This window comes from Anopheles maculipalpis, chromosome 3RL (genome assembly GCF_943734695.1).
Source record: "Anopheles maculipalpis chromosome 3RL, idAnoMacuDA_375_x, whole genome shotgun sequence".
NCBI classification, from domain to species: Eukaryota; Metazoa; Arthropoda; class Insecta; order Diptera; family Culicidae; genus Anopheles; species Anopheles maculipalpis.
This window is the reverse complement of record NC_064872.1, coordinates 55,559,090-55,586,502: the sequence shown is the minus strand read 5'-3', so window position 1 is coordinate 55,586,502 and position 27,413 is coordinate 55,559,090. Positions and strand designations below refer to the sequence as shown.

The window sequence follows — 27,413 nt, the reverse complement described above, 5'->3', positions numbered from 1 at the left end:
TTTTTACTGTATTATTTGTTTTCCATATGGCTTAAATAAAGGCATTCTCGCTAGATTGATTTTATAGGCCTGATTGTGGGACACAAACGTCTTCTCAAACGTCACATAATTGTCACTTTGGTGTTATGACTTTCCGTTTGGCAAACTCAGACGTTTAAAAGTCGATGATAGATGTTTGTCGAACGGAAAGTCAAAAATTTGCATTGCCCTGAACCAAACGGAAACGCGCGTTACACCGAAAGTTTTCCGTCAGTCAAGTGCAACGGAAAGTGTTGTTTGCATTCATAAAAACCATGTTTAAGCGTAAATCGATAGAAAAGTGTACATATTTTACGTGGATATGTTATGACAATCGTTTTGAAGTCGTTTTAGTGATTTTATTTGGTGGTTTGCATGAATTGTTCTGAAGCAAAAACCACGAGAGTCAACCACGAAAAAAATTCCAATACAAAAAGTGTATTATTAAATCAAACTGATTCATTAGTTACTGATTTAAGTAAAAATTAGAATTTAAGGACGGATTTAATTCCAATGATATCATCTTTGAATGTATGAACTGAGCAACCTATGGCTGGATGAATGTATGCAAAAAGTCGATTCGTCGACTCTAACGGGTAACCGTAATATGAATTTGCTTTCCGTTTGGTTAGATTTTTCCGTCGGAAAGTTTTCCGTTTGGCTTTGACAATCAGGCCTTATTTCTATCCTCAGAGTCTTCTTCTCCTTAGCTTAACGACCTACTTTGATCACATCAGCCATCTAATGGCTTACTAAGGCTTGCTGATCACCAGTGGCGGATTTAGTCCCTCGGAGGCCCTGAGCGGAATAGAAGTTAGGGGGCCCTATCACATTGAATCTGCCGACCTGGCTGATTCATGGCGAATTTAAGGCCCCTTATCACCTAGCTCGGGGCCCCCCGCGGCTGCTTACTCTACTGCTGATAACCACGTAGTTGAATGGTCGGTCAGTAGCTACGGGGAAGCGGTTTGGATTGGGTTCGAACCCCGGTCCTGCCGTATGAAGATCGGCGCTGTTGTCACCTTACTACCGGGCCTATAATTTACTTGTTCTAATTCAAATGCTTTGTTATTTCATCTACTATCTGTGAAGAATTGACCATACGGCCAAGAGCCGTCATATTGGAAATAAATGAAATAAATAAAAACTCTAGAGAATTGTTGTAGGTCAAGGATTCATTTATTGAAAGAAGCATTTACGTGTGTATCACTAAGCTTAATGCAGATCCGTTTATGCTTAGGGGTTTAATGCTTGACTGAACTTGAATATTGAAGATGCCTAAGGTTCAGGTTTTATGGATTCATTTGTATCACTGCTTCGCATACTATCAACAAAATATTCGTTAAATGTTTGAACGAGGCTCTAGGGAACTTCTTTACGAAAAACCCAAGAAATAAAATGTCTCATATCGCAATCTTTCAACACGAATTTCCTAACTTACATCCTACACCATTCTTCTATTCATTTCAGATCCGAATCCACCTTCTCCTCTGACTCGTGCTCATCGATCAACCCGGGCAGTGTGGAACCGCAGGATATAGACGACTGTGCGATGAATCAAATGGCAAAATCGTCTTCACCCAACCAACACGACTATCTGCCCTTCTACAATCTTTGCCCATCGCAGGTGATCTTCACCTCGAACGCATCCACCTTCGACACACATCCTGCTGTGTGTAATAAAAGCATACCGGTAGGTTAAACCTTACCCACAATCCCTCACAATTCGCACCTCCTTCTGCACCAGATTAGGGACGCGTAGGGTGCGAAACATAATTATGCAAATCGAAGCGTACGAGCACATGAGCACATTATGATAATATCTACATGACGGTAACAGAGGCACAAGCAAAAAGGAATGAAAAAAAACCTGTCTTTCTTGCTTTCGTTCCAACGAACAGGTCGACGCTGGGAATCGGTTCCATTTCATGCAGCTACCTCAGCTAGAGCTTCTAAGGCACCATAACATCTACTATCCTCGAATCACGGAGCTTACAGGTACGATAAAATTATAATATTTATGCTACGCTAGCGAGATAGGCGAGTCGCTTGTGTCTTCATACATTGGCCACCACAATGGGCTTCGTTCGTTACATATTTTTATGCGATACGTTCTCATAGGTACATTGTAACAGCTCCTACAGGACGAATTGATTTGGTAAATCTTGTTGAGTGATTTGATTTTTTAGCATTTCCTTTTTATGAAGGAAATATAAACATATTCACACTTTCTGAATCTCGACAGGGCCATAAACTGCTTATACATATTGATGGTATGTTTCGACATTATTTTGCATATAAGCAAACATATCGCATGAAAATACTTGTGAGAATGTGTTACAGGCTTAAGTACTCTTGGAAGACACATAAAAAACTCAACTTACATTCACACGATTTCTGCTCAGCACAGATTGAATTATACATTTAGGAATGATACAGAGACGCCAATCTAAAATGGTATATTTTAGAAAACAACTGGTCATTAAGATTTACAGTATTTGATAGCAAATTGGTACCTTTTGAAGAAAAGGATAAATGCAGCATTTACAAGGATGTTACGCCATTGAAGTTCCTTCATACGATTTTTTCCATGCTTTGAAATAAAAGTTGGAAACTGCCTGTAAAGATTCTGAAACAGAAAATCAAAAACTGTTCAGATCTTGCTTTGGCTTTTTTCCTCTAAAGCCTGTAAAACTACGACAGCATAGAACAAGTTTAATCGATTTGTTAGAATAACGATGACCAAAATGGCAGGCAGGAACTATCTCAGAGTCAGAGACTTTTGGTACTTATAGAAGAGAAGCCAATCCAGATCCTACAAATCCAGATCCAGATCTTCTACGCTCAAAACACCTGTCGTGATCAGAGGTGGATCTTCCCGTTCCCGACGGATCCCGTTGAAGGAAACTAAGCAGCCCCCTATCCTCATCCCCCGGTCACATTTCTGCACAGGTTGTCAAAAAGACAACCCCCCCCCCTCCATCCCAACACACCCTTCCTGGTCAACTATTGATTTTGATAGTGATGGGTTCCGATCCATTCCGCGAAAGGCCTTCAAACTGCTTGATTCGCCACTAACCATTCCCCCCCCCTCCCCCCCTCTCTGTCGCGGGATGGAGAACCTCTTTGAAGGGACACCATTTCCGCTTAGGACCTCAGAAGGGTTTAATACAGCTCTGGTCGCGATAGACGAAGAGGAGTCTGTTCAAATGAAGATTTATAGTTCAAATATTCACACAAGCCTGTTCACAAAATACCTGCTTGCCGGAGGCTCTGAGCGTGATAGAGCCCGACTCGGAAGCAGAGTATCAGTTGACGGCGAGGATCTCGAGGTGGTAGAGGAGTTCTGCTACCTTGGTACGATCGTAACTTCGGACAACGTTCGCAGCGAAGGCGCATTGTTCAGGGGAATTGTGTCTACTACGGACTCCACAAACACTTTCGATCCAGAAGACTCCAACAACACACGAAATGCACGATTTACCGCACCCTGACACGTCCGGTAGTCCACCAACGGGTACGAGTCTTGGACTATGCTGACGGAGGACGCCAATGCACTTGCCATTTTCGAACGGCGGGTGCTAAGGACTATCTTTGAGAATGAACCACGAGCTAGCTGAGTTCGGCACGAGGCGTAGAGGAGTACAGCGAGCTCGTTGGCTGGATCAAGTGGAGTCTAACCTGTCGGAGATCGAATGGAGCCGTGGAGGGCTGCAGCCCTAGACCAAGTTTCCTGGAAACTAATTGGAGACCTGGCCATGTCGACGCGACGTGCTCAATCCTAAGCAGGCCAAGAAGAAGAAGTTCACACAAGCCGCCGAGAAATGGATATCGTTGAAAAATCACAAAGCCCCTCATAGCCGCAGTCAATTCGATGATACTCAGAAGGGTTTTTTTCCGTGTGAAAGAGAACAATGGACTAGTCATGTAATGATAATGACACCGGACGACTCATTTCGTTAAGTCTTTTAGACCGTTCACATGGATGAAGTGACATTGATCTGGTCCTGCAACGCATCTGTCAGATTGATACAGGATTTTTTATTAAGTTGATCAGACCTTCATGCCAAACCACAAGAGATATCGAGAACATCTGTTAGCTTCGCTCAGTGCGAGCTGTCTTAATCGAACATTCATGGCGAATGTATCCATAGTTACCGTGTTATTAATCCAAGAATCCGAACAGCCAGCCCTGAATCCTTTCGTTCTATTGAACGACGCAACAACGCATTGTTTTCCTTTCGTATTTCCAAACAGCACGCTCGTCCTCACTCAGACCCATTAACTCCAGCTAATCCTGTAACGCAATCAGGCACGCTTGTAACGAAACAACGACGGTGATATTATTTGCATTGCCGATTTTTCGATCCTCCATCCATCTATCCTTGCATATATTTTTCTCTCTTCATGCCATCCTGTTTTGCTGGTACGCAAAATGTTGAGTGATTGATTTTACACTGTTGAGGGAACAGAAATCGAGTTATCTCCGAATTTGTTAGCATGATTCCAAACAACCCAACGCCAACGCAAACAGTGCTGGCACACGCTTCAGGAATTGATATTCGTTCTCGTTGACACCACCCGACCGTCACTCGATGGGGTGGAAGGAATTGACGAAAAAAAAGGGCACCACGCGATGCTCTGTGAAGGTTTTTTTATTTGTAGTTTCATCTTCAAGATAGACAACACACGTGAGAGAAGAGAATCGGGAGTATGGCGAGGGAAGCTGGGGAGACAATCGTAGGTCAAAGCCTACAACAACAATCAAGCTAGAAAAGCAGGAAAAAACGGTTTCTGTGGGCTTGTTTTCCCAACGGTTTGCAAAAAGAAACGATCGGTCCAGAAGTTTGTTTGCGGAGTCTTGTTGTCGTTTGGGCGGCACGTAATGTTGTGATTGCAAATTTGATGCCAGCTCATTGGTATGCTTGTGCAAAGAGATTGCCACCGTGCATTGGAAACAATGCGGCCGGAATATGTGTAATCGTATAATTTTTGTTTCGATTCTGATTTTCCATTCATTATCGACGTATCAGGTTTTCTTTTCTTTTTTGCCATTTTGGTTCGAGCAGCACCAAAGTATTGAAGGGCGTTTTTACTGTCGCTGAAAAAATAAGTTCAGCATTCTAGAGTAGAGTGCAAGAACTTTTGTTCGGCTTCAACTGTCAGAAAATCAACCAAGGTTTTATTTGTATTGTGATTCGTAACAAATAATTATAGGAGCATACTCATCTTTCACTTTATGCAGATAAAACTGCAAAATTTAATATAACCCTTCGGTCTATGCAACGATGCAATCCCTCCTTCAAAAAGGCGTTGACAGTCACATAAAATATTTAAACGACTGGAAGGTACTGATGAACAACATTAAAACAAATGGTTCACGTAAAGTGAAACCTATGCTAAGTGTGTTCTGTGTTGTGTTCTACTCAACAACAATCCCTGGACCCCTGCTGTAAGATATCTCGGCGTTACCTTGCCTTCAAAGCTCACATTAAAACTTAAAATCGAAAACATACGACCTTCTACTTAGCCTATGCCTATGGTTATGCCCCTGCAGAAATATGCTTGATGTACTGAGGATTCCGAGTAAATTTCTCAAAATGATCTCCAACTACCCGTCAAGGTATCGCACAGCTTCACAATGAAGCTGGGAGCCTTCTTATCAGCAATCAGATTCAGGAAAATGTAGAGATCCTTAAACCCTGAACCCTGAAACTCGGGTGTATTACGAGTTAACAGCTGCAAACACCGCTCAGAATCATCAACACGTTGGTGTTTTTGGTCAAATGTGAGCTCGCGCGGCACCCATTTTGCACAGAGCTTCCGCATATCCAAATATTGATGAATGATATGACCAACACGTTCCTTTGATATCTTTAAGGCCTCTGCTATCTCGCTCAACTTCATTTTACGGTCATTCAAAATCATTTTGTGGATTTTTTTTATGTTTTCGTCGGTAACCACCTCTTTCGGGCGTCCACAATTATTGTTGATTTCCCTGGGACAGAGTCCGGAAACTCATTATCAAGCCAAGTTTTTGCTTCCACTGTATTTTTCCCTTCAGAAAACAGTATTTTATCAAAACACGAAATTCCTTTTTTCCATTTTTTTCACAATAACAAAAGTTGCTTGACAAAAGACGCTCTGTCTCACAAACTAATTGACATACAGACGTCAAATTTTGACACGAATCATTTGAAGGTTGGTGCTATATAAAAATAATATGCATTTAATACTAGCGGTGCCATCTATGTGTCAGACCGGGGACTTATCAGCCAACCTGTTAGTAAACATTGCTTTGTTGTACATAACATAAAATTGGTAAGATAGTGTAGATAGGATTGATAGATATATTAACTATAAGCACAAAAAAATGTATAACATAATTGCATTGATGAAGGCAGTTTAACTTCTGCTCTGTGCTATCATTTGGAATATCTGGTCCAAGAAAAATTGCGTACTATCGACATATTTTTTGAACATTAAAAAAAAACAATACTACGACGTAAACACTAAACACTAAATAATATTTTTTGTAAAATAAATATTATATTTGTACATTCAAGAAAAAGTAAAATCATTACACCTCGAGTTGGAATTAGAATCACAAGATCCTGGAGAACCAGGTCTTGACAGAATTGATAAATTTCTTTGGCAAATCACGGCTTTCAGAGGCCAGATTGGAATGAGCCCTAATTCAACAGGGGACCTACTGATGACCCTGTTGAGGAAGGCGGATCCTTAGGTTCTTAGTTTCGCGGCCGGCAGAAGTACTTCTTTCTCACGATCAAAGTTTCGGCTAGTTCTTTTTGCCGAATTCACTTAAATCTTATTCGCAGGAGTTAAAGATAGCATAATTAGTATAATAATATAAAATAACTGTTTTGTTTTTGCGATAATAGAGAGTTGCAAACCTTACTTAGTTACCCCGACAGATGAAAACACTTTTACAATCGTCAAATGTTGGTCTTAAGTCAGGAATGTTTAACTCTCCAAAAGTACTTACTTTTAACAGCGCTTTTCCTTTTTTTCTGTAAATCATAAATTTTTGCGAGACAAGATCAACTTTTGCTTCGAATACGATACAGCCGACGGGGCTGTAGGTGGTTCCCTTAATCAATGGACTATAAAGTGATCTCTATTCAACCGAGCACACCCGGGATATGGTGCCCTTTCAAGCAAAGATGAAAGGGATATATTACTTTTAAGTTTTTTTGTAAGCAATACGGCCTGGCCGTCCTTCATGAATAAAAAAAAGAAGCTGATGATCTCTATTTTCTGCAATGCTGATAGTACAAAAAAAATACAAACCGAGGTATAAAATGTTGTGGTTTTTTATTATTTCGTATTGACTGCCAGGCCGTATTCCTTAAAATCTAATCTTAAATCTAAATATTTTGATAATATTTTGAGGGTAGACATTTCCTTCTCCCTCAATTCAAGTGCATCTTATCTCGGGTGAGCTCGGTTGTGGATGTTGTTACTGCCAGGTATGGTTCAAATGTTGTCCTCGCTATTTCCGATAGCGCCTCTTTGGAGCATCGTGCCGTGGAGACTGACTACTGGCTCCCAAGAAAACCCCCTTTGTTACGGATAGTTTGTGGTGATTCGCCACTCCATGTCGTTGCAAGGATTTAGATGTTGTGGCTGGCGGCCCCACCATCGGCAGAACACACGAGTCCGAAAGCCACTGCAACTTTGCGAAGCTACAGTAGCATCCAACTCACGCATTCCGCCAACAGTAAAGCCGCCTTCGGCAAGCTTCGGTGCTCGTGTTAAATACACCGAAGCCCGTGCCCGCCTTCGAAGAGGATCCGTCTGTGTAGTACTGTTGAGGATTTGGATGGCCATACTTATCCACAAAAATGCTGGGAACTGTCCTCCAGCGAAGATCATTTGGAATGTTCTTCGTGTCTTCGCGCATGGAGGTGTCGACTACTAACAGGAAATTGCAGGACTCTGGTGAAGTGGCGCGCTTTGTTGCTTTAGTGGTACTAGGGTTTGCCTGGAGAGATACAATATTTTATTTATAATTAATTATGACGGTCCAGTGCCGTATTGTTGAGAGATACAATATCATGATATAATTTTATGATTTTGCACTTAGAGCCTGTCTCTAGTAGCGATTTGAAGTTTTCAATCACTAGTGGGTTGGATACTTTGGATCTCAGTAGAAGGCGAAGCTGCTAAAAACGTAGTTCTAGCGGCATCACTCCGGACATCACTTCGAGGGACATTGTATGAGTAGATTTCATACTGCCCAGCGCAATCCTAAGACAACGATATTGAATTCGTTTCAGTTTTAGTATGTGCGTCTTGGCAGCCCAATGGAAGCAGATGCATCCGTATTCCAAGACGGATAGTATCGTTGTCTTATACAGTCGCAGAAGGTCTGATGGATAAGCACCCCACCAGAACCCTGTGACTGTTCGGAGGAAGTTGATTCTTTTGGCACACTTTTTTGCCAGTTGTTGTACATGTGACCTCCACACATTATTAGTGTCAAACCAAACGCTTAGGCATCTAAAAGTTTGGGCAATTCTTATCCTTTTACCATATAAAAATATGTCAAAATTCGGTTGGAATAAATTTACAAACCTGTTTTTCGGTGTGTCGTAGTGGAACGAGAAAATAAGCATATCAGTTTTCTCTGGCGAAAACTCGGCACCTAGGATGCACCTGCAAATTGTCAAGTGTGGTTTGCAAAGGGCTTTGGAGACCTACGATGTCGTTGCTAGCGACTGAAACAACACCGTCGTCAGCCAATTGCCTTAAGGTGCAGTTGGGCGCCAGGCAAGAATCTATTGTCATAACATATAACATTTAACAGCTTTTAAAATCTATAACAGCTAGTGTTGTTTCCATTTTCCACCTTAACAAAATGTGTCATACAAGACATTATCTCAATGGTCTTTGTAAGACGTGAACGAAGAATTAATCCACATCGGAGTTGTAGTTACTTTTCCCGCAAACGCTGCATATTTCACGATAATATATGCACTGGTAAGCACATCTGTACATCAGCCACACATGTCGCTTGTTTTCCATTCACAACTCATCCGTAATTCACACTAATTGATTTCGATTAATCGCATCCTACAAGTCCCCTGGCCTGTAGGAGGACGATTGAACCAAAATGCGTGCAAAAAAAAAAACAAACAAATAAAACGGAAACTATAAACACTATTTTCTGATCGTACACCCTACAGACCCTACGTTTATGCACATGCTAGCCGTCGCGTCATACGCATCAAGTGAAAAGTGGCAGGTTTGCGTGAAAATCATCGCCAACTAGATTATCACACACAGAGAGCCCAAACAAACAACCGTTCCGCTAATCACCGCCAATCGCCCAAAGAGGGCCGATGGTTGCGTTTGCTGCTGCTGCTGGTGGTTGCTTAGAAATTTCAACCATAAGGTATTGCGATCTTTGCGGTATGGCATGGTATGGTACGCCATATAGCATCGATCCGTTGAAGCCAGCGTGAACCAGCGAGAGGGAAAAAGATTTCCAACAAAAAGGGGAAAAACGACCCCGGGGATTATGTATCAGCGAGGTTGTACCGGCTAAGCAAGTGCGGTGAAAAACCTGCTCTAAAGAAGGGATGTTTCTGCCTTTTTTTTTTGCTTCCTTTTTCTGCTAGACTGATCCCTCGTTGACAATCCCCAACAATCAGGGGAAACTTAAACGACCACTTGGTCTTTTATTGTCGCCCATTTAGCATCATCGTTTATGTCAGCAAGTAGGTAGTAATGTAGTGGGGTGAATTGATAAGTTGCTGGAGCAGAAAGCAATGCGTTTGGTGTTTGAAAATAATTTATTAGTATTGGAAAATTTTATAGAAAGATTTTTTTTTTTAATTATTTTTGAAAATACTCTCAATAAAATGGAATAACTGTTTATAAAAATTATTTATTTAAATTGGTTTAATCGAGACTATATCTTTGCTTTCCTATTATTGTAAAACTCGTCAAGATAATTATTCTTATTTTATATTAATTAAATCTTCTACAAACTTATTTCTTTTGACAACGCCACAATGTAGCTGCTTGCCCTTGCGTTCCTCAATACCATGTCCCTCGATAACCCTGCTCACACACACTCACACGTTTTCTACCACAAGGGGGAAAATTGGTTCCGACCAGAGAGCACAGGCGCCCCGAGTAAGGGCGCACAAAGTAAATACTTTCGGTTTCAATAATTTGATTGCAGTTAACTAGGGCCACTAATCTTTCCCTGCCGTGGATGCCGGGAATGTTTTTGCCTGTGCTCATTTAAGCCACGGCGCTCTTTGATTGCACAACGCTCAAACACAAACACAAAAACACGCACGCCAATAAAGCGGGAAACTCGGACGAACAAAAAAAAAAAGGTATCACCGTAGCCGTTTAACGCCCTTCCCATTAGAGACGATAGCAATCAAATTAAACAAATTAACTTTGTACAATGACATCTGTTCTATTTACTCTGCACGCTGATAGGCGTCGAGGGCATTCGGGGCATCTCTTTCGGCCGCAATCGATTCCGTTGATTCCGTGATTCCCTGCTCTTACAACCGTACCATCGGGGCTGGAATGCTCGAACGCACCGTGCCCTTCTTCGGTTTGTGATTTATGCCGTTTTCTTCCGATTTTGCGCCTTCCGACCGCACGAACCACCCCACCCCGGGTTCGCAACTCGGTGTCGGTAAGCGTAGCTTCAAAAATTGCTCGCATATGTGCTAACAGACAAATTACTGATCATCTGATTAGGTACTAATTGAATTATATTCATGGGTTTCTAAGGGGTGTTGGTAAAGGGAACGGGTGGGCAAGCGCTCCTGTGTCCCTGTCTGTCTGTCCATCTTCTTCACTATCGCACTCCCCTCGCATTCTCCCGTTTTCTCCCTTATCGAATCCAATCGAATGCTGCAAATTTGGTCTGCGCCAATTAACAGTTAAGGGGGTGCGCTTCCTAAGTGTTTACAATCAATTTGATAATTTGATAAATAAAACCGGTCCACCGGGGATCACCGTCTCCGGTGGGATGAACGTGAGCAAAAGCTACCCAAGTTAGCGCAAGTGGAGCGATTTTACGACGATGATGATGATGCATTGAAGCACTAAATTGTTGCGGAGCCGTCCCGAGCTCCGATGCACTTTGCCAATGGCTTTTGCGCATGTTGGGTTTGTTTGTTTGCAGCGAATCGATTAGTGTTCGATATGGTGTGTAAAATCGTTAGTAGTTGTAGTTGGTGGCAGAGTAGTTTGAGCGTGGTATCACTTAACACTTTATGTGTTGAATTAATTTGTACGTTCATCGATGATACTACAGGGAAATCGGCGATATTTAAACAGAGCCGTGCATTTTGATGCAAATGGCGTATGAGTGAAATGTATTTTGAAATACTGAATTTAATATTGGAATCGCTAATCGCTTCGAGTTTCGTTTGCATACTTACATACTTCATTTAATCGTATAGAAATTGCTTGAAAAGATATTTTCAAAATTTTGAATTAGTTACGACAAAATCGAACAATAGATTTAGACCATTTTTATATCCGATTTTTATACTGCTGTTTTCGATACTTCCACTAAGTATAATTTTTTGAAAAATTGATGAAAATGTTCATCGACTTCTGAACTATTAATAATAATGATGTTTTGCATCCATAAGTTCATAAATAATTGCGGAAGAATTAATAATCTGCATAAAATTTAAACATTTTTACACCCAACTACAACTACTTTAATATGAGAGAAGACCAATTCTACCATTGAAAAAGTAAAATGGAGATGCTCAAAACTATACTGAAATTTGTGTTTGAACTTTTACTTTTTTTTAACGTTTAAGATTATAAGTTTAATAATCTTAAACTAATCTTGCGTAGCACCTATTGAGACAATTGAATCCTTGTTTTTTCGTCTTTCATTTATGGTTTTTATTGTGCTTCATAAAGTTATTTTGTAATTTTTGTTTGTTTCGCTAGGGATCCTCTTTTTAATTACGTTAAATAAGGATAGCATTGTAGGCCAAAAATGGGTTAATAACTCAATGTAATAATAAGTAAATAAATAAATAAATTGTGCTCATATTTCATGGTTTTGGCCGTAGTAAAACGGCTTTATTTTCATCTACATGAAAAAAGAAATTTGAGAATCGATTCAATGTTTTCTCAAAAGGTTCAACTTAATTTTATAACTACAAAAATTAGGTCGATTCGTTGGAAATTAGTTTCAAAATATTTTTTTTTTTTTGTTAAGCACAACTGCAGGTGGTCTTAAACTATTGTCCAACACTAGAATATATGTGTTTCTTTTGTACATTATGGTATTAATTAATAAAAAAATGTATCTGCTATGCTATCAAAAGGTACGATGAGGAAATAATTTGAAGATGAAGATTGTTTGTTTTTTTAAATGATATAAGTGATTAAATAAGGATGCAAAGTGTGAAATGAATCTCGGAGCAATTCAGTGGTAGAGGCGACAGCGGTGCCAGTCTTTACACGGCAGGACCGGGTTGTAAATCCTACCCGTACCGTTCCCAGGGAGGAACGATGGCCGGCGTGACCTAGAAGCTCTTTAGGCCTAGAAGAAAAATCTCCAAAGCTTACTTTTGGGTTTTAATGCGTATTTGGGTGGATGTCCTAATGGTAGATAAGAAGAGAGTCAAAGTTGTTGGGAAATATCATTCAGAACACACTGCCGGAGGCAGATTAAATGAGATGAGATGATATGAGAAGTCTACGGATAATTAAACCAAACGTTGAGACCACAGTTTGAAGAAAATTGAAGTAAATATTAGAAAATCAATGACAAAACGCTGTGATATAGCCGTCGGATTTTTTATTATTGTTTATGCATAATAATTGAAAAAATCATGCAAATTATGCAATTCTTCTTCTGGTTAACAAACCATTGCCGCACTAAGGAAGTAAAAAGTGTGAGATTCAAGTTCTCTCTGCTCGTAGCTGTAAAAAAAACATCTTCAGAGCAGATACTTGTTCAATTGAGTGAACTGAATAACAGGTTGGCTGATAAGTCCCCGGTCTGACACATAGATGGCACCGCTAGTATTAAATGCATATTATTTTTATATAGCACCAGCCTTCAAATGATTCGTGTCAAAATTTGACGTCTGTATGTCAATTAGTTTGTGAGACGGAGCGTCTTTTTTCAAGCAACTTTTGGTTGCTTGACGAACGAAAAAAGAACGAAGAAGAAAAAGTGTTGTTCCACCAAGACAACGCACCGTGCCACAAGTCATTGAGAACGATGGCAAAAATTCATGAATTGGGCTTCGAATTGCTTCCCCACCCACCGTATTCTCCAGATCTGGCCCCCAGCGACTTTTTCTTGTTCTCAGACCTCAAAATGATGCTCGCAGGGAAAAAAATTGGCTGCAATGAAGAGGTGGTCGCCGAAACTGAGGCCTATTTTGAGGCAAAACCGAAGGAGTACTACCAAAATGGTATCAAAAAATTGGAAGGTCGTTATAATCGTTGTATCGCTCTTGAAGGGAACAATGTTGAATAATAAAAACGAATTTTGACAAAAAAATGTGTTTTTCTTTGTTAGACCGGGGACTTATCAGCCAACCTGTTATGTCATTCACTTATCCACTAAATGGTAGTAGGAATAAAACATACAAAGATAGCTCACAAGCATCTCACTGTACATGAATACTACACCCAAGAGGCTTTCTTCAAAAATATCTGACCTTCAGTCTTTAGTGACTTTATGGCAATTATCTGATACATTTTCTTTAAAATGATTTTCCAAACAAGTTATTGCGCTTTGCCAAAAAAAATACACAGCTTGTGGTTTAGGTTAGTTGGGAGTCTCGTGGCTATTGCTGATTCGCTCACAGTCAAAAATATGTTTCTCACATGAACTACTTATTCTTAGACATTAACATCGAATTTTCGATAGCAATGTATGCCGTGTTCTGGATCTTCTTTACCATTGAACCAGTAAAACTTTGAGTTCTGGGAACAAGTTTTACAGTATCATAGGGACTTAAGATTTCTTCATCAGTTTCAATAGCATTTGAAGTGTCAAACAACATGGTTGATTGGTTAGAAGGTATTTTCTCTCCAGAAAGGAAATAAACGTCGTAAAATTTGAGGCGTTTCTACATTCCCAGTGCAAAGCCTCATTAGAACAAATTTTCCCCCTTTAGAATTTCCTTCACTTTTGGGTCAAGATTGCTCCAAATCACTCGAAAGCGCTATAATAAGGTGTGAGTATTTTTAATAAATTTCCTAACAACATACGGAATAGATTAAAATTTAATTTTAAAACGTCTCTACCGTACTGGAATTTACATGCAGTTGTTTAAAAACCAAAGCAATTAACATTAACAGATATTCCTTTTCCTTTTACCATCTGTTGTTTTATCTTTCATGTATTATCTTTCATGTGTATTAAGATATTTCTTTTTGAAGAAGAATTATATTCTTAAACTAACAATCGTTCTTCGACCGGCACTTCATCGCTCGTGCAAAAAGTCAAACCGTACAAAAAGAACCAAGTGGCTCTATGTGCTGCACATGCACAAGCGCAGTCTGAATGGATCATTTCAATTGTCTTCTATCACAAATGAAGTGGGTGTGGCCGAATGAATTGCTATGGCGCAATCTCCAGACTGCATCACTTCCGACGGTCTAGCCCGCACGCAATGCATCGCTCTATTCATATGTGGCACTTGTAATTGCTCTTTAGTGATAGTAATTGAAGTAAGTAAAATGACAAGTTTGTGCGTGTGTCTTTTATACAGCATATTTCAGCAAGTCAATTGGAGAAGGAGAGAAAAAATGCGCACCGGCCATACTTACAGTTTGGCTTTATAATTTAGACCAAATGAAATAAAGGCACGTTAATAGTTTAAGTAAGCGCTAACCAATATCGAGATTAACATTTTGGTTTTCATCACCATTTAAATGTAACTCTTTTGTTCTTATTCTAACGCTCATTGGAGCCATGTTTTCACCTTGCGCATATCTATAGCATTATAAAGTGATTATCGTTCAATTTAAACACTCCACATTAACAGTGCATTAACCCCGTACTGTTTCCCAAGCACGGCAAATACCATGGCCCACGGGGAGTAGTCGCTGGCTGGTCTTCCGGCTGGTGTCGGACGGCCATTTTAATGTGCAAACAAAATTAGTCCCAAGTGCTAAAAAGCATAACACAGCGAGAAGGGAGAGATAGTAAAAATAGCATACCAAAAATGCACACCAACAAACCATCACCAGTCCTGCCAGCATTTCCGTTGATGTGTTTTATTTGTTCCTCATTTTCGGCGTATTTTTGTTTAACTTTTAGGACAAAACTCAGTATACGGCAAGGCGCGACGGCCCCGGACGGCGTTCACCTCCCAACAGCTGCTCGAGCTGGAAAAGCAGTTTAAAGTCAGCAAATATTTATCACGCCCGAAACGGTACGAGGTGGCCAACAATTTACTGCTCTCCGAAACACAGGTAGGCGGGTAACGTTGCGAATGAACCTCGGGCTTCGCGAAAGATATTTTTAGTCACTTGCAAACGATAAGTATGTTTACTATTTTTCCACCTTCTCCGCTTGCTGTAGGTTAAAATTTGGTTTCAAAATCGGCGCATGAAGTGGAAACGGTCCCGGAAGGTAAATGAGTCGAAAAAGTACAGCAGCAATGGCGGCAACAGCAGCTCCAACAACAATAATAACAATAACACCACCACCAACAGTGGCAGCAACAGTAGCAGTAACAGCAGCACTAACAGTAGCGGTAGTAACATTAGTAACCATAGTAACGGTACGCTTGGGTCGAGTAACGTTACCACTAACAACGCTACGGCAAACGCTGCCAATGGTAGCGGTGGTGGTGGTTCACTATTGCTCGGAAGTGCCAATAAAACATCCACCACCGAGCACCACCATCACCACCACCACAGCCGAACCGCTGGCGATCCGGGACGGGGCGACAAATTGTCCTGCCTGCTGGATCATCCGAAGGATAAGCGTGACGGCAGTATCACCGGCAAACAGCACTCGACGACGGCCCTCTTTGTCAATCAGCAGTTTCAAACGGTCGGTGGTGGTGGTGGTGGGGCGGCCAGTCCCAACGACATCGTTGGCGTCGGACCGGCTTTGTTTGCATGTGATCCACCGAATGGTTTAAGTTTTCGGCCTTATGTAACGTAAGCGAAGGAAAGATGTAAAAAAAACCCACGGTAAAACGAACGGAAAAGAGTAAAACAGAATGTAAGCTACCTATCCTTTGGGATTGTGTGTGTCGGGGGGGGTAATCGGGCCACCAGAGACGTTTGGTAAACGAAAATTTAAGGATAGGGTGGATTAAGTTAGAAGTGGATAAATAAAAGCATGATTGGAAACCACTTACTCCGTTGTAGTTGTTAAGTTTGACGGATTAACAACGGGTAAACGATCCGATCCGGACGTAGTGTAGTGGATTTATTTGTGAAATGGTAAGTATCGATTGAGGTTTCTTTTAAATAACGCAAACACTGGCATTATAACTGGCTGATGTACTATTTGAAGTAGCTCTTTTTTAGACTGCCAATCAATAGTTTTGTAAGAAGCTTTAACCCTTTAAGTTAAATTTAATCTCATTTTAATAAGTTTATCCAATTTTTATTTTCTCCTTGTGATGTTGAAGAAACTACGCAATTAAAACTTTAAATCTGTTCCTGTAATCAGTCTCTATTTTTTAACATTATTTTAACTTGATCATTAAGATATTATCATTAAGTACAGTGATGGACAATAGTTTAAGATTCACGGCAGACTTACATAACTTAAAAAATAAGATTGAGTAGCCATTTTTCAACGAATTGTTTTATTTTTGTTTTTAAACATATTTTAAACATTTTGAGAAAATGTTTCTGTCATCAGATAAATCGTTGAATCGATTCTTAATCTCTTTTTTCCATGCTAAAGAAAATATGACCTAACCACTTAAGATCATAAAATTGTTGGATATAGAAGCATCTAGTATTCAACGAAGCCAAAAGAGTTTATATGATTAACATAGTAAGCTCATAAAATCAGAATAAATCAGAACCTTGTATTAACTACACGTATCTTTTCGCGCCTCAAACTACTCTGTTCTAACAAAAATAAGACCAAAAACTAATGTTAAAATTCAAAAAAATTTGCTGTTTTGGGCATTTCCATTTAACTTTTTTCAATGCTAGAATTGGTTAGCTCTGATATAAAAAAAAGCTTTTTTTATTCTCTAAATTTTAAACTTGTTGTAGATTATTAATTCTTACGCAATGAAATATGGAGATAATGGACGAAAACATAATTGATATACATAGTGCAGATGATGATGAACGTAATACCAAATTTTTGTAAAGTATACCTAATATTATTATCGAAAGCAGCAGTTTCATCATCATTATGGCATGCTCTTTTAAAGAGCACGTCGTCGTGACATGGCCTGGTCAACAATAGATCTCCAGGAAACTCGATCCCTGGCTGCAGGATCGAGGATAGGATCCAGCCAACGAACTCGCTGTGCTCCCCGACGCCTCGTGCCAAACTGGGGGTCGCTGACGAATACCTTCTTGGCGTGGCATGAGTACGGCATCCTCATAACATGCCCCAGCCATCGTATCCTGCCGGTCATTACCACCGTCAGGATGTCCGGTGCTCCGTATAGCTCAGCAAGCTCGTGGTTCATCCTTCTCCTCCACACTCCATGCTCGCCAAAGATGGTCCGGAGGAAGCGATGCTCCAAGACTCGTGGCCATATAGGACCTCCGAGCGAATCAGTGTGCGGTATATCCAATTCTTGCACAAACCTTCGCTGTCGACTTGCCAACGATATCAATGCCATCCGCGAAGCCAAAAAAACCCCGCGCTTCGCATGACACCTTCCAAGGCTATATTGAACAGTAGACAGGAGAGTCCGTCCCCTTGCCTGAGACCCCTGTGAGATTCAAACGATTCCGACAACATGTTCGATACTCTCACTCTGCACTGCACCCCGTTCATGGTGTTCTTTAACAGCCGGATCAGCTTTCCAAGCAGCAATTTAAAAATTGGGAATAATCGTGGCCTTAAACTATAAAAAGCGGCCTTAAAAAGTATCCTGCTTTGAGCAACTACACTAATCGCTTTCTAGTATACAACCGAAATTTGATTTTGGAAACAATATTTTTAGACGCTATACGTGTTGTATACCATAAGTGCTGCAAATCAATTGATAATGCAATGCATTTTTGTCTTTAAGTAGCTCGCATGATGGAAGATGGATTTCTAAAAAATGGTTACAATCTATTTTTTAAATGGATCGTGCAGTTGTTCTTCATGACGAGTTATTGACATAGTGCAGATGATGATGAACGTTATACAGAATTTTACCTAATATTATATTATTAGTATACCTAATATTATGCGCATGAATTGGTGCCTGCGAACGAAAACGGTTGAATCATCTGGCGGCATCTGTTGGCTGGAACCCGAAAGCTACTGTGTTGCATGTTTCGCGATCTGCAGGTTGTAATGTTTTCAATAATCGACAAGTGAAGATCATTTGAATAAATCAAAAACAACAAATCAGTATCAATAGACAAACGTATTTTTTGAGCGATGTTAAAAAAGTTCGATTCCAAATACTCCAGCCTTGAAAACTTTGCCACCCTGTGCGTAGTTGAACAGTATCGGATGCAGTGCAAGTAAAATAGTTGTAAAAATATAATATAACACATTTTAAAGGTAACATCGTAATACCGTAATAATCAATTGTAAATAAATAAACAACAAACATTAAATAGAATTTTACTACCAAGCACTCCAAACGTTCAATTTGAAATCGACTCAAAAATGTCGACGTGTAGCAGCTGCTTCAGAAGTGCATAATAAATTTGACCAATATTCGCAACGCTTTCTCCCACTGTTCACATTGTATACATTTGACATTTGGCATCTGCTTTTGTCATTTCGTGCCAAGGGAAAATTAAATTTCCACAACAAAAAGAAAAAAATTGCTTGTGCATTATCGCATATTGATACGAGTTTGTCGTATTATTTGCAAAACCAAGGTGCTTGTGATAGTAAAGTTGAACAAACAGCAGACGCTTCTATTTAAAAAAACACAGCAAAATGAACGCAGCAGAAAAGTTAACCGTAGTGGACGTGTATGATTTGGCACTGGAAATTGGGAAAGAGTTCGAAACAATAATCGATGCGAATGGAGTGAACGCAGTCTCGGGCTTGATTACGAAAGTGGTCAATGCGTTGGAGTTGATGGAGACGCTGACATGCCAAAATGAGACCGTAAATGCTACCCTGCAGGAACTGCAGGAAAAGATCGCTCAGCTCGAAGCGGAAAAGGAGCAAAAGGCTGCATCGCGGTCGCGTTACGAAAAGGTATGACACAAAGAAATTTATCATGCTTAACTCCAAACCTTTAAAGTTGTTCTTTTGTTGCAGGAACTGGAGGCAATCGAAGATCAGTGGCGCACCGAGGCGAAAGAGCTGTTCAAAGTGATTGATAAGCTGCAGGAAGAAAATCGTAAGCTACAGCGAGGAATTGCACAGTCGGCCAGCGAAAACACCCATCAATCGGACGAACAACGTTCACGAAACGGTGCACCGAACGATGACTTTTCGAACGGTTCCAACATGTCAGACACGGAGACGAGTGTGCTGAAAAAGTCCGAATACAAACTGCAACTATCGCAACTGGAGGAAAAGCTGAAACGCAAAGAGATGGAACTGTGCGAGAAGATGGCCGAAATAGAAAGTTTGTCTAGCCAGAACGATCGCCTGAAGAAAGTAGTGAGTGAAAGCCGCAGGCGGCAAAAGCTTTCGCACAATCAAATCATTACGCTGTGCGAGGAGCGGGCCGATTTTCTGGCCCAAATACAGGACCAACATCACGAAATACGGGCACTCCGGATGAAGCTCGGATTGGCCGAAAAGGAAAACGAAGATTTGGCGAATCGGGTAAACGAGGACGAGCGTCCCCGATTCTCGACCGTGGAGCTGAAAGAGATGCTTACCGATCGAAATGAACTGAAGGCGCGTGTAAGTGATCTGGAGCAAGAGTTAATGACGTGCCAAGCCGTTGGAATTGGGGCGGAAAACGGTAACGTTAATGCGAGTGTGCTTGAAAAAGAGCCGAGCAGCAGCAACGAGGGACCGGTGGTTGATTTTAGCGAACTACCCGTACAAGGCCCATTGCCGTACGAACCGGATGATGCACCGTGGAAAAAGAGCAACGAAAGTGGCATAAGAAAATTGTAAGTATGGCGTGTTAAAAGCAATCCTTCTTGCAACAGGAATCGAAATTGAGTGACTACTTTGATTTTAGCTTTCGCAAATTATTCAATGAAACCTCGTCTGATTGTTCGAGCTTCTCGCAGCGTTCGTTGTCAACGCTCTCGAAAATGGCACTCTCATCGGGACCACACAGTGATATACCCATCTAATTTGGTAAGAGAATTGGTGGCTTCGGGAAACGATCATTACAATGATACGCCGCGGATTGATTGGGCAAAGGATTGATAGCACGTGTCTTCAGAAGCTGGACAACGGTTTTATCGATTAGATTTACCAAGAGTTTTGATAAACCACGTCGTCACACACCAGGTGAGAACAACACGTGCATTAGAATAACGTTTATTGCCATATATAGTGCATATTGTTAGCAAAGTCTGTGCAGTGTGCTGTAACTTGTTTTACAAACAACACACAGCTTATCCAATTCGTAGTCATGTTTACAATCATTGTGTTTTGACGGTGTTAGCAAGAAACAGTTGCGTATGTTAGGTACACACAGGTGGACCACGAACAAATTACAAATTCTTCCACCCGTTCTTTCCAGTAGAATGCGCAATGCATATATACAGTACAGTTATCTTCGCGTAGCTAAACTTGATCGTTGTTTTATAGCATAAACATATTTTACCCTCAGCGATTAAAGAATTAGCAAGACTTTTAAAGGAAAACCTCTTTTTTTCGATTAAATACGTAGTCCACATTTGCAAACTCTTCCATTACTATTAGCATTTTAAGGACCAACCAGGAGGGATAAAGGAGCGAAAGGATATGGTTCGAATGTTTGACCCGTTCTAGTCATCGTTTACCAAGCGTAGCAGCATGATGCCAATTTAGTAGCTGTTAGCCAGGAGCCAATATATCATTCCATTCCATTTACAGACTGTCTCTCGCAAGCTCGAATTGTCAGTAATCTAAGTTTCATGCACACTTCCTTCGTTAAGACTGTAGGTTAAATTTGAGTTTGAAACTCGGTAAAACAAAGAGGAAAAAAGGGTGCAATTAATCATAAAACACGTTTGGGAACAGGTAATATTAGTCTGGTTTGTGTGTGTGTGTGTGAAAAAGTGAAGCGAAACATTTAGGGTATTTTTAAAACACTTACAACAACACTAATAACTTTATTTACACAGAAATCAGAAAAAGGAAGGCTAGGCGGGAACCACACATCTCAAGTATTAAGGTCAAGACAATATGATCAATTAACTAGGTGATTCTTTTTACAGACTTCTCTACCGATACATAAAATACCCTCTTTCCTCTCGAAAAAAAAAACATGACTGAAACATGAGTTGTATGCCACACTTCTGATGTGATGATGTGATGAATTGTCGTAGACGGTTTTTGTCGACTATTAACCACCATGCAAAAGAGGCAGCCTCTAGCTCTAGCAGCTCCCATATCTAGTGAGGATTATTCTATCTCAAATAGGACAAACTAAAATAGCAGACAGTACTATTACTATTACAGTGTTAGAAGAGAGGATATTATTACACGGAAAGGAGGGGGGATTCGATGTTGTAATTTAATCTTATATTAAAACCAAACTTTTAGCCAATCTACCTATCATAAATTTGCAGTAAAGCAAACAAGCATATGTAGGAAAAGTTGGTTTGAGTGTGAGTTGCATGTTATGCCAGCATAAAGGTGAAAGAAATCGCGACTGCCCGTTCCCTTCCATTCATTCTCCTCCACGTGCGATACTGCTAAAGTGTTTGAAACTGTCCGCCTAATTGGGCTACACCGTACGTGTGGCATATGCTTCGTCGTCGTTGAAAATGACGTAAACGCAGTATCAATTAATAGTGATGTTCTCTCCCCCTACCAGAAACGTTGCCGGTCAGAAACAGCGAGCGCTATACTCGCTAATTGCAATTACCTCATTTTTTCATGTTCATAACTGCCTGCGATGCAATTGTGTCATACCGTGGTTGTGTATAACCTTGGTTTTCTGACGTTTCTCCCCTTCGGCTCTCAATTTCAATTTCCCCCTTTCCAAACAATCCTTCCAATCAGTGGTGGCAAAGTGCAAAAGGATTGATCGGTTTTTATACGCTCGTTGTCTTTCACGAGTTTTTATCATAATTATGCTTGTTTTGCTAACCTGTCGAAAATTGATACAGTTATCTTACAATAAACAAGTCTATTTCAGAACGATTACAAGGCTCTGACATTTTATTTTAATTTATCCTGTATCATATATTTAAAAAATATATATATCTCTCTTCTCTACTACTGGGTGTTGTACAGCCCTGTCGGTTGTGTTTCTGCCGCTGCAAGTGTGTGTGTGTGTGTGCGCGCGCGTTCTGTTTGTGCAATCATCAAAAGCAAGCGACGCGTGTGAGGAGATGCGAGAGTGTTACATGTGTTTGTTAAACGGTGCCAGATAGAGATAGCACGCAAAGTGGGAGGCAGTCGGTTATCGGAAATGGTTTATTTATTTTTCGTGTGACTTTTAGCAAACTTCTTCTGTTCTGTTGGTGCTGGTGTTCGCTGATAAGGTTGTACGTTATGAGTGTGCCGTGGTGCGCGATGGAATGGAGAAAAAATAGCAATCCCCGCGGTGTATAATGTACGAGCGATTTGCGATTAAGGTTTACTCTAGACGCTGCAACGCTGGACACATATTACGCAAAGTAAAGGTAAGCCAGAAGGAAACCTCTCACTAGCTTTGGGTGTCCGCGTGTGCTGCTGAGGCCGTGATTTATTGATTTCCTATGCATCAGAATTAGCTAACTGGATTCAACTGTTTTGTTATTGGCAGAATTTGCGCACAAACTGAGTGAGTAAGAAAATGTCTGACGATGATACCCGATGTGCAGCTGTGTCCCCGTCATTAAGCTGCGCAAATGTTGAGGCCGCATCATCATCGTCGTCACCCGTCGGCTTCCAAGAACTCGAAAAGGGTGAACCGATTTCGGAAGGCGTGAACGTGAAACCAGACACAGAGCCAGCGGAAGTGAACGATACTGGTGCGGAGGAGGCACACCGATCGAATGACCATGAAGCGACAAAAGTCAAGCAACGAAAATGCGTTCAATTTACGACGACTACCACTACGAAAACAACAACAACCACAACACCACCCGGCAGCACCACCACCCCAGATGACACGCTGCGCAAGTTTATCGAAGGTGAGGAAATATTGGACAAAAAGAACCCGTTCAAGCCAGACGACCGAACCGTCGAACGTGAAGTGTTTGACAGATACTTTCCCGGCAGCGAGTCCGCGATTCTTATCGAGCAAGACGACTACGATGGCGGTGGTGGTAATGATGCGGACGATTCCGACACCGATCACGGTGATGATAACGTGTTCATAACGAAGGAAGAGATATTGCGCCAGTCGAAGTACGTGAAGACCTACATTAAAAATCCCGATAAGCAGCTCAATTATGATAAAAGTGTAATCCAGAAATTGAACGCACTCAAAGCGAAAGGGCGCGAAGTGCGCGATGTGGTGGTGATTGACACTACTCCGGTGCCGGTAAGACCTCCAATACCGGCACCGCGGACCGTTCACAACAGCAACAGCCGAAGACATGGTTCACCGCAAATGGAACAGCGCGGTGGTAATCCTAAACCAGTGCCTCGTGCGCGGCGTGATTATGCCGAGGTGAAGGTGCGTGTTGGATCGGCCGAAGCCGAAGAATCGCTGTACGATTCGAACGAGGTCGTCCAGAATGCTCTCAAGTTTGATAGCCGGTTTAGGAAGGTAGAATTTGGCTCCCAGGATGATATCGATTCGATTGCGGAACGGACAGAAGATGGAAGCGATCAGGTGGAACCTGATAGTGAGACGGTGGAGCAAGAAAAGCGTCCAGTAGTGATAGAGGAACAGATAAAGCAGCAAAACGTTTCACCGAGCAAGAATCAACCGGACGAAGGTGGACGAAAAACGACATTTGCCGAGGATGTGAAGAAATCCTTCTCAAACACGGTGAAAAGTGCCGACTTTCGGAAGTATTTACAAAGCAAAGGATTGTCACTGGTGCCAGCCAAGCCGAAAGCGATCGAAGGGCCGCTTGAAAAGAAAGAGCAGGAGAAAGTCCATCGTCTGTCAGGAATCTCTGTCAGTAGCTCACCTGCATCCACTCGTCAGCAGATCAAACCGTCGGTGCTAACGCGCTTCTTTCAGAACAGTCTCTTCTCACCCAAAACGCCTAACGATCCCGCCTACTCGGGATCGACGTTCGGTAGATCTTCCACGCCCGTTCGTTTGGTCCGCCCGCCAATACGGTATGGTAGCTTTAATGGGGACAGTTCGCTCAACAAACAAAGATCCGTCTTCACGACGGATGGTGGCGGTAGTAGTAAACCAAAGGTTAATTTTAAACAGTTGGTAGATGACGGAGCAAAGCATGATACGGTCGGTCCTGTCCGTCGTCCGGCATCGGTGAATGATTTCGAACGACCGAAATTACGTACACAGCCTGCCAATAGGTCCCTATCTTCGGTGGACTCTTTAAAGCGTCCGGTGAAAAATGCCGGAGTACAAGTGAACTTAGCTACGATTGGATCAGGAAGTCAAGTGGTACGTGACAGTCAATTAGTTCCCATGCGACAACCTCCCAGACCTCATAGTAGTAGCAGTGTGTGGCAGCAGCAGCAGCAGCAGCAGCAGCAACAACAACAGCATCAAGATTTTATACCACTCAAAGAGCCTACAATCCCGTTAAAGCACCAGCATCAGGTCGCTTATCAGTCATTACGCCAACGACCGGATGCTCGTTTTTATGGTGGTTCCACCAATACGGTCGCCCCGCTTTACTCGGAACCATTACGTGAAGTACCAATGGTTGTGCCGGACGAAACAGACTCTGGATTCCGTTCGGCATTGGACAACGGGTATCACATTTACGAGCAAACGCCAGATAATTTGCGTCGAAGTGAGCTGGTTTATGGTAAAATCGGTTACCTTAGCAACACACAGCTGAATCGTTGGCATCCACAGGACCGTCGATCGTACAGCAGTATGCAGGAAGGAGTCATCACTACTGGGATGAATGGTGGCACGTACGGTCGCTTACGCCCACTGTACGTGTCCTCTCCGCTGTCTACCCAATCGACCCCGGTGCGACGCGCTTCCGATGTGATCGATCGTGAGCAAATCCTTCATCGAATCTACGATTTCTGTCGACGATCGATACGAAACAGCAGCCGGACGAGTGTGCACTCGAACCAAACGGAACCACACTCACTGTACCAGAGCGGTGGTCCAGGTTCGAAAATTGTCCCCACCAGTGGATCGTTTCCCATCGAACGGCAGCGTGTGCAGCGAGTACAAAGCCTAACCACGCCACGATCATACGTCGGTCGTTCGACGAATTATACCAGAGCGGTAGCGGTTTCACCTGCACCGCCACCACCACAACCACCACCCGGTCACTATCCCAGCCGAATTCCGACTGGCCCAACTCAAAACCAGCACGAGCGTAATATTGAGAATATTTACGCCTTTGTGAACAAAAAGATGGGTCAGATCGGTGTTGCTGGTGAGCAGCAGCAGCATAGCGGACGTCGATCGATGGTACAATCATCCGCTCCATCGACCCTGCGCAGGGTAACATTTTCAAGCAATGGCCTAGGACACGTGGCCCCACAGCCGGATGGGATCGATGAGGCGGACTACGTTAATATACGCGGTGCTCCAGATGGTAAGCAATTCATGAGGAACCGTTTCATACCATCGTCCTATCTTTAAAGCAAGCAAGTTGGACCGCCTTGGAAGATAAGTCAGACAATTGGCACATCACCCCACCGTGTGGTATTAGCTGTTGTGGTTGGTTCTGCTTGTTGCTAATGGTTAGGCTGACCAGACGTACCGTATTTAGTTCTATGGAAATAAAATCAAACAATCATTCATTACTGCGGAAAGTCCTCTTCTAAATCAACAAAATTACGAGCTCAGATCTCATTCGTACGATTGCTTTTGTTATATTTTGAAAACTATAGAAAACTGTAATATGAATTCTGGTCTTCCTTAAAAATACTCCATGTCCCGTTTGTTTCCTTAACTCCGTCTGGTCAGCCTAGTAGTAATGGTACTTCTTTCTTTGTTGCAGGGCTACTAACATACGGAATTGGTTCACATTGAATATTGCTTTGCACACACACACAGAGAGAGATGGGCCTACCTGGGCAGCTTTTACTATTTAGAGCGTGCTGGAGCAGCAGAAAGTAAGCTTGTTGCGTGTGTATGCCACTGTTGGGAGAGGTGATGGTCGGGTCCACAACACACTCACACACAGTGCTGCTCGTACATGTACACGTGTTTTTCACCGTTCCCATAATCATTTAATGCTTGATCGTGTTTAATTTCGTCTATGTTTTGTCATGCAACCTACCTCACTTTAATTAGTTCTATATGTTTCTTCAAACTGGTTATTTGTTTTCCTTTTGACTTGCTTACTACGCTTTCGACTTTATTTATTTATTTATTACATTATCTAATGCGCCGCTTGTCGTCCTTACGGCTCTCTTTTAATTGTGTTTTGGAACTTATTTATTTATTTTTTCTAATTCGTTTTCATTTGTTTCGGTTTTGGAACTGGGTAACCGATAAAAGGGGAACCAATGAATCCCACATTTTAAAATTACCGCTCTCAGTTACATCTTGAACCGGATCTCAATTCTTCCTATTTTTTCATATCTTCTACATATCATACTTTCACTTAAATTTGCATTTCAGTTCTGCTTTTTATGCTTTTTGTTTTCCATATAAATCTCGTTTTGTTTTGAGGAGGGTTCACAACTCTTTGCGTCCCTCAATCCATAATATTGATTGCTTTTGTAATTTTTTGTTCTCACTCGTATCTTATCCCCCCCTATCAATATTCCTCCCCGATTTTTGCAGGTATCCAGTACAGAACCACACAATGCTGAGATGAGATTTCACCAATGGGTGCCCCTTACATGGGGTTTTGTTTTACTTCCTTTCTTTCCCCTCTTCATGGCGCTATATAAACATTGTAACACCTTCGCTTAGAAGATCGTGTGATAACGCAGATAGCAAAACAAAAAAGCAATATACAGTATTCTAAAGGCAACTAGTGCTAGGGAGGAGGTGTATGTATACACAGCAAACAAACAAACAAAAAAAACGATAAGAAACAAACTA

The 27,413-nt window shown here is 41.5% G+C and overlaps 3 protein-coding genes across 3 annotated transcripts in view; all 3 read left to right on the top strand.

Annotated features, from left to right (window-relative positions):
• The window catches only part of LOC126562205 (ras guanine nucleotide exchange factor P-like), a 30,838-nt gene extending 14,652 nt beyond the window's left edge, over positions 1–16,186 (top strand). Inside the window, exons 2-5 of the mRNA XM_050218648.1 lie at positions 1,489–1,711; positions 1,920–2,016; positions 15,332–15,486; positions 15,596–16,186. Of these exons, the coding sequence (XP_050074605.1) occupies positions 1,489–1,711; positions 1,920–2,016; positions 15,332–15,486; positions 15,596–16,186 (1,066 nt within the window). The remainder of the gene's footprint in view (positions 1–1,488; positions 1,712–1,919; positions 2,017–15,331; positions 15,487–15,595) is intronic.
• A 2,921-nt stretch (positions 16,187–19,107) lies between these two features.
• On the top strand, positions 19,108–20,445 carry LOC126562404 (RILP-like protein homolog). Its single transcript, XM_050218913.1, has 3 exons — positions 19,108–19,381; positions 19,445–20,256; positions 20,328–20,445. The coding sequence occupies exons 1-3, from the start codon at positions 19,115–19,117 to the stop codon at positions 20,443–20,445; spliced, it is 1,197 nt and encodes a 398-aa protein (XP_050074870.1). The 5' UTR covers positions 19,108–19,114.
• Positions 20,446–22,835: 2,390 nt separating this feature from the next.
• Positions 22,836–27,192, top strand: LOC126561546 (uncharacterized). The gene is made up of 3 exons (XM_050217759.1): positions 22,836–22,935; positions 23,058–25,950; positions 27,150–27,192. The coding sequence occupies exons 2-3, from the start codon at positions 23,088–23,090 to the stop codon at positions 27,176–27,178; spliced, it is 2,892 nt and encodes a 963-aa protein (XP_050073716.1). The 5' UTR covers positions 22,836–22,935; positions 23,058–23,087; the 3' UTR covers positions 27,179–27,192.
• Positions 27,193–27,413: the final 221 nt, after the last annotated feature.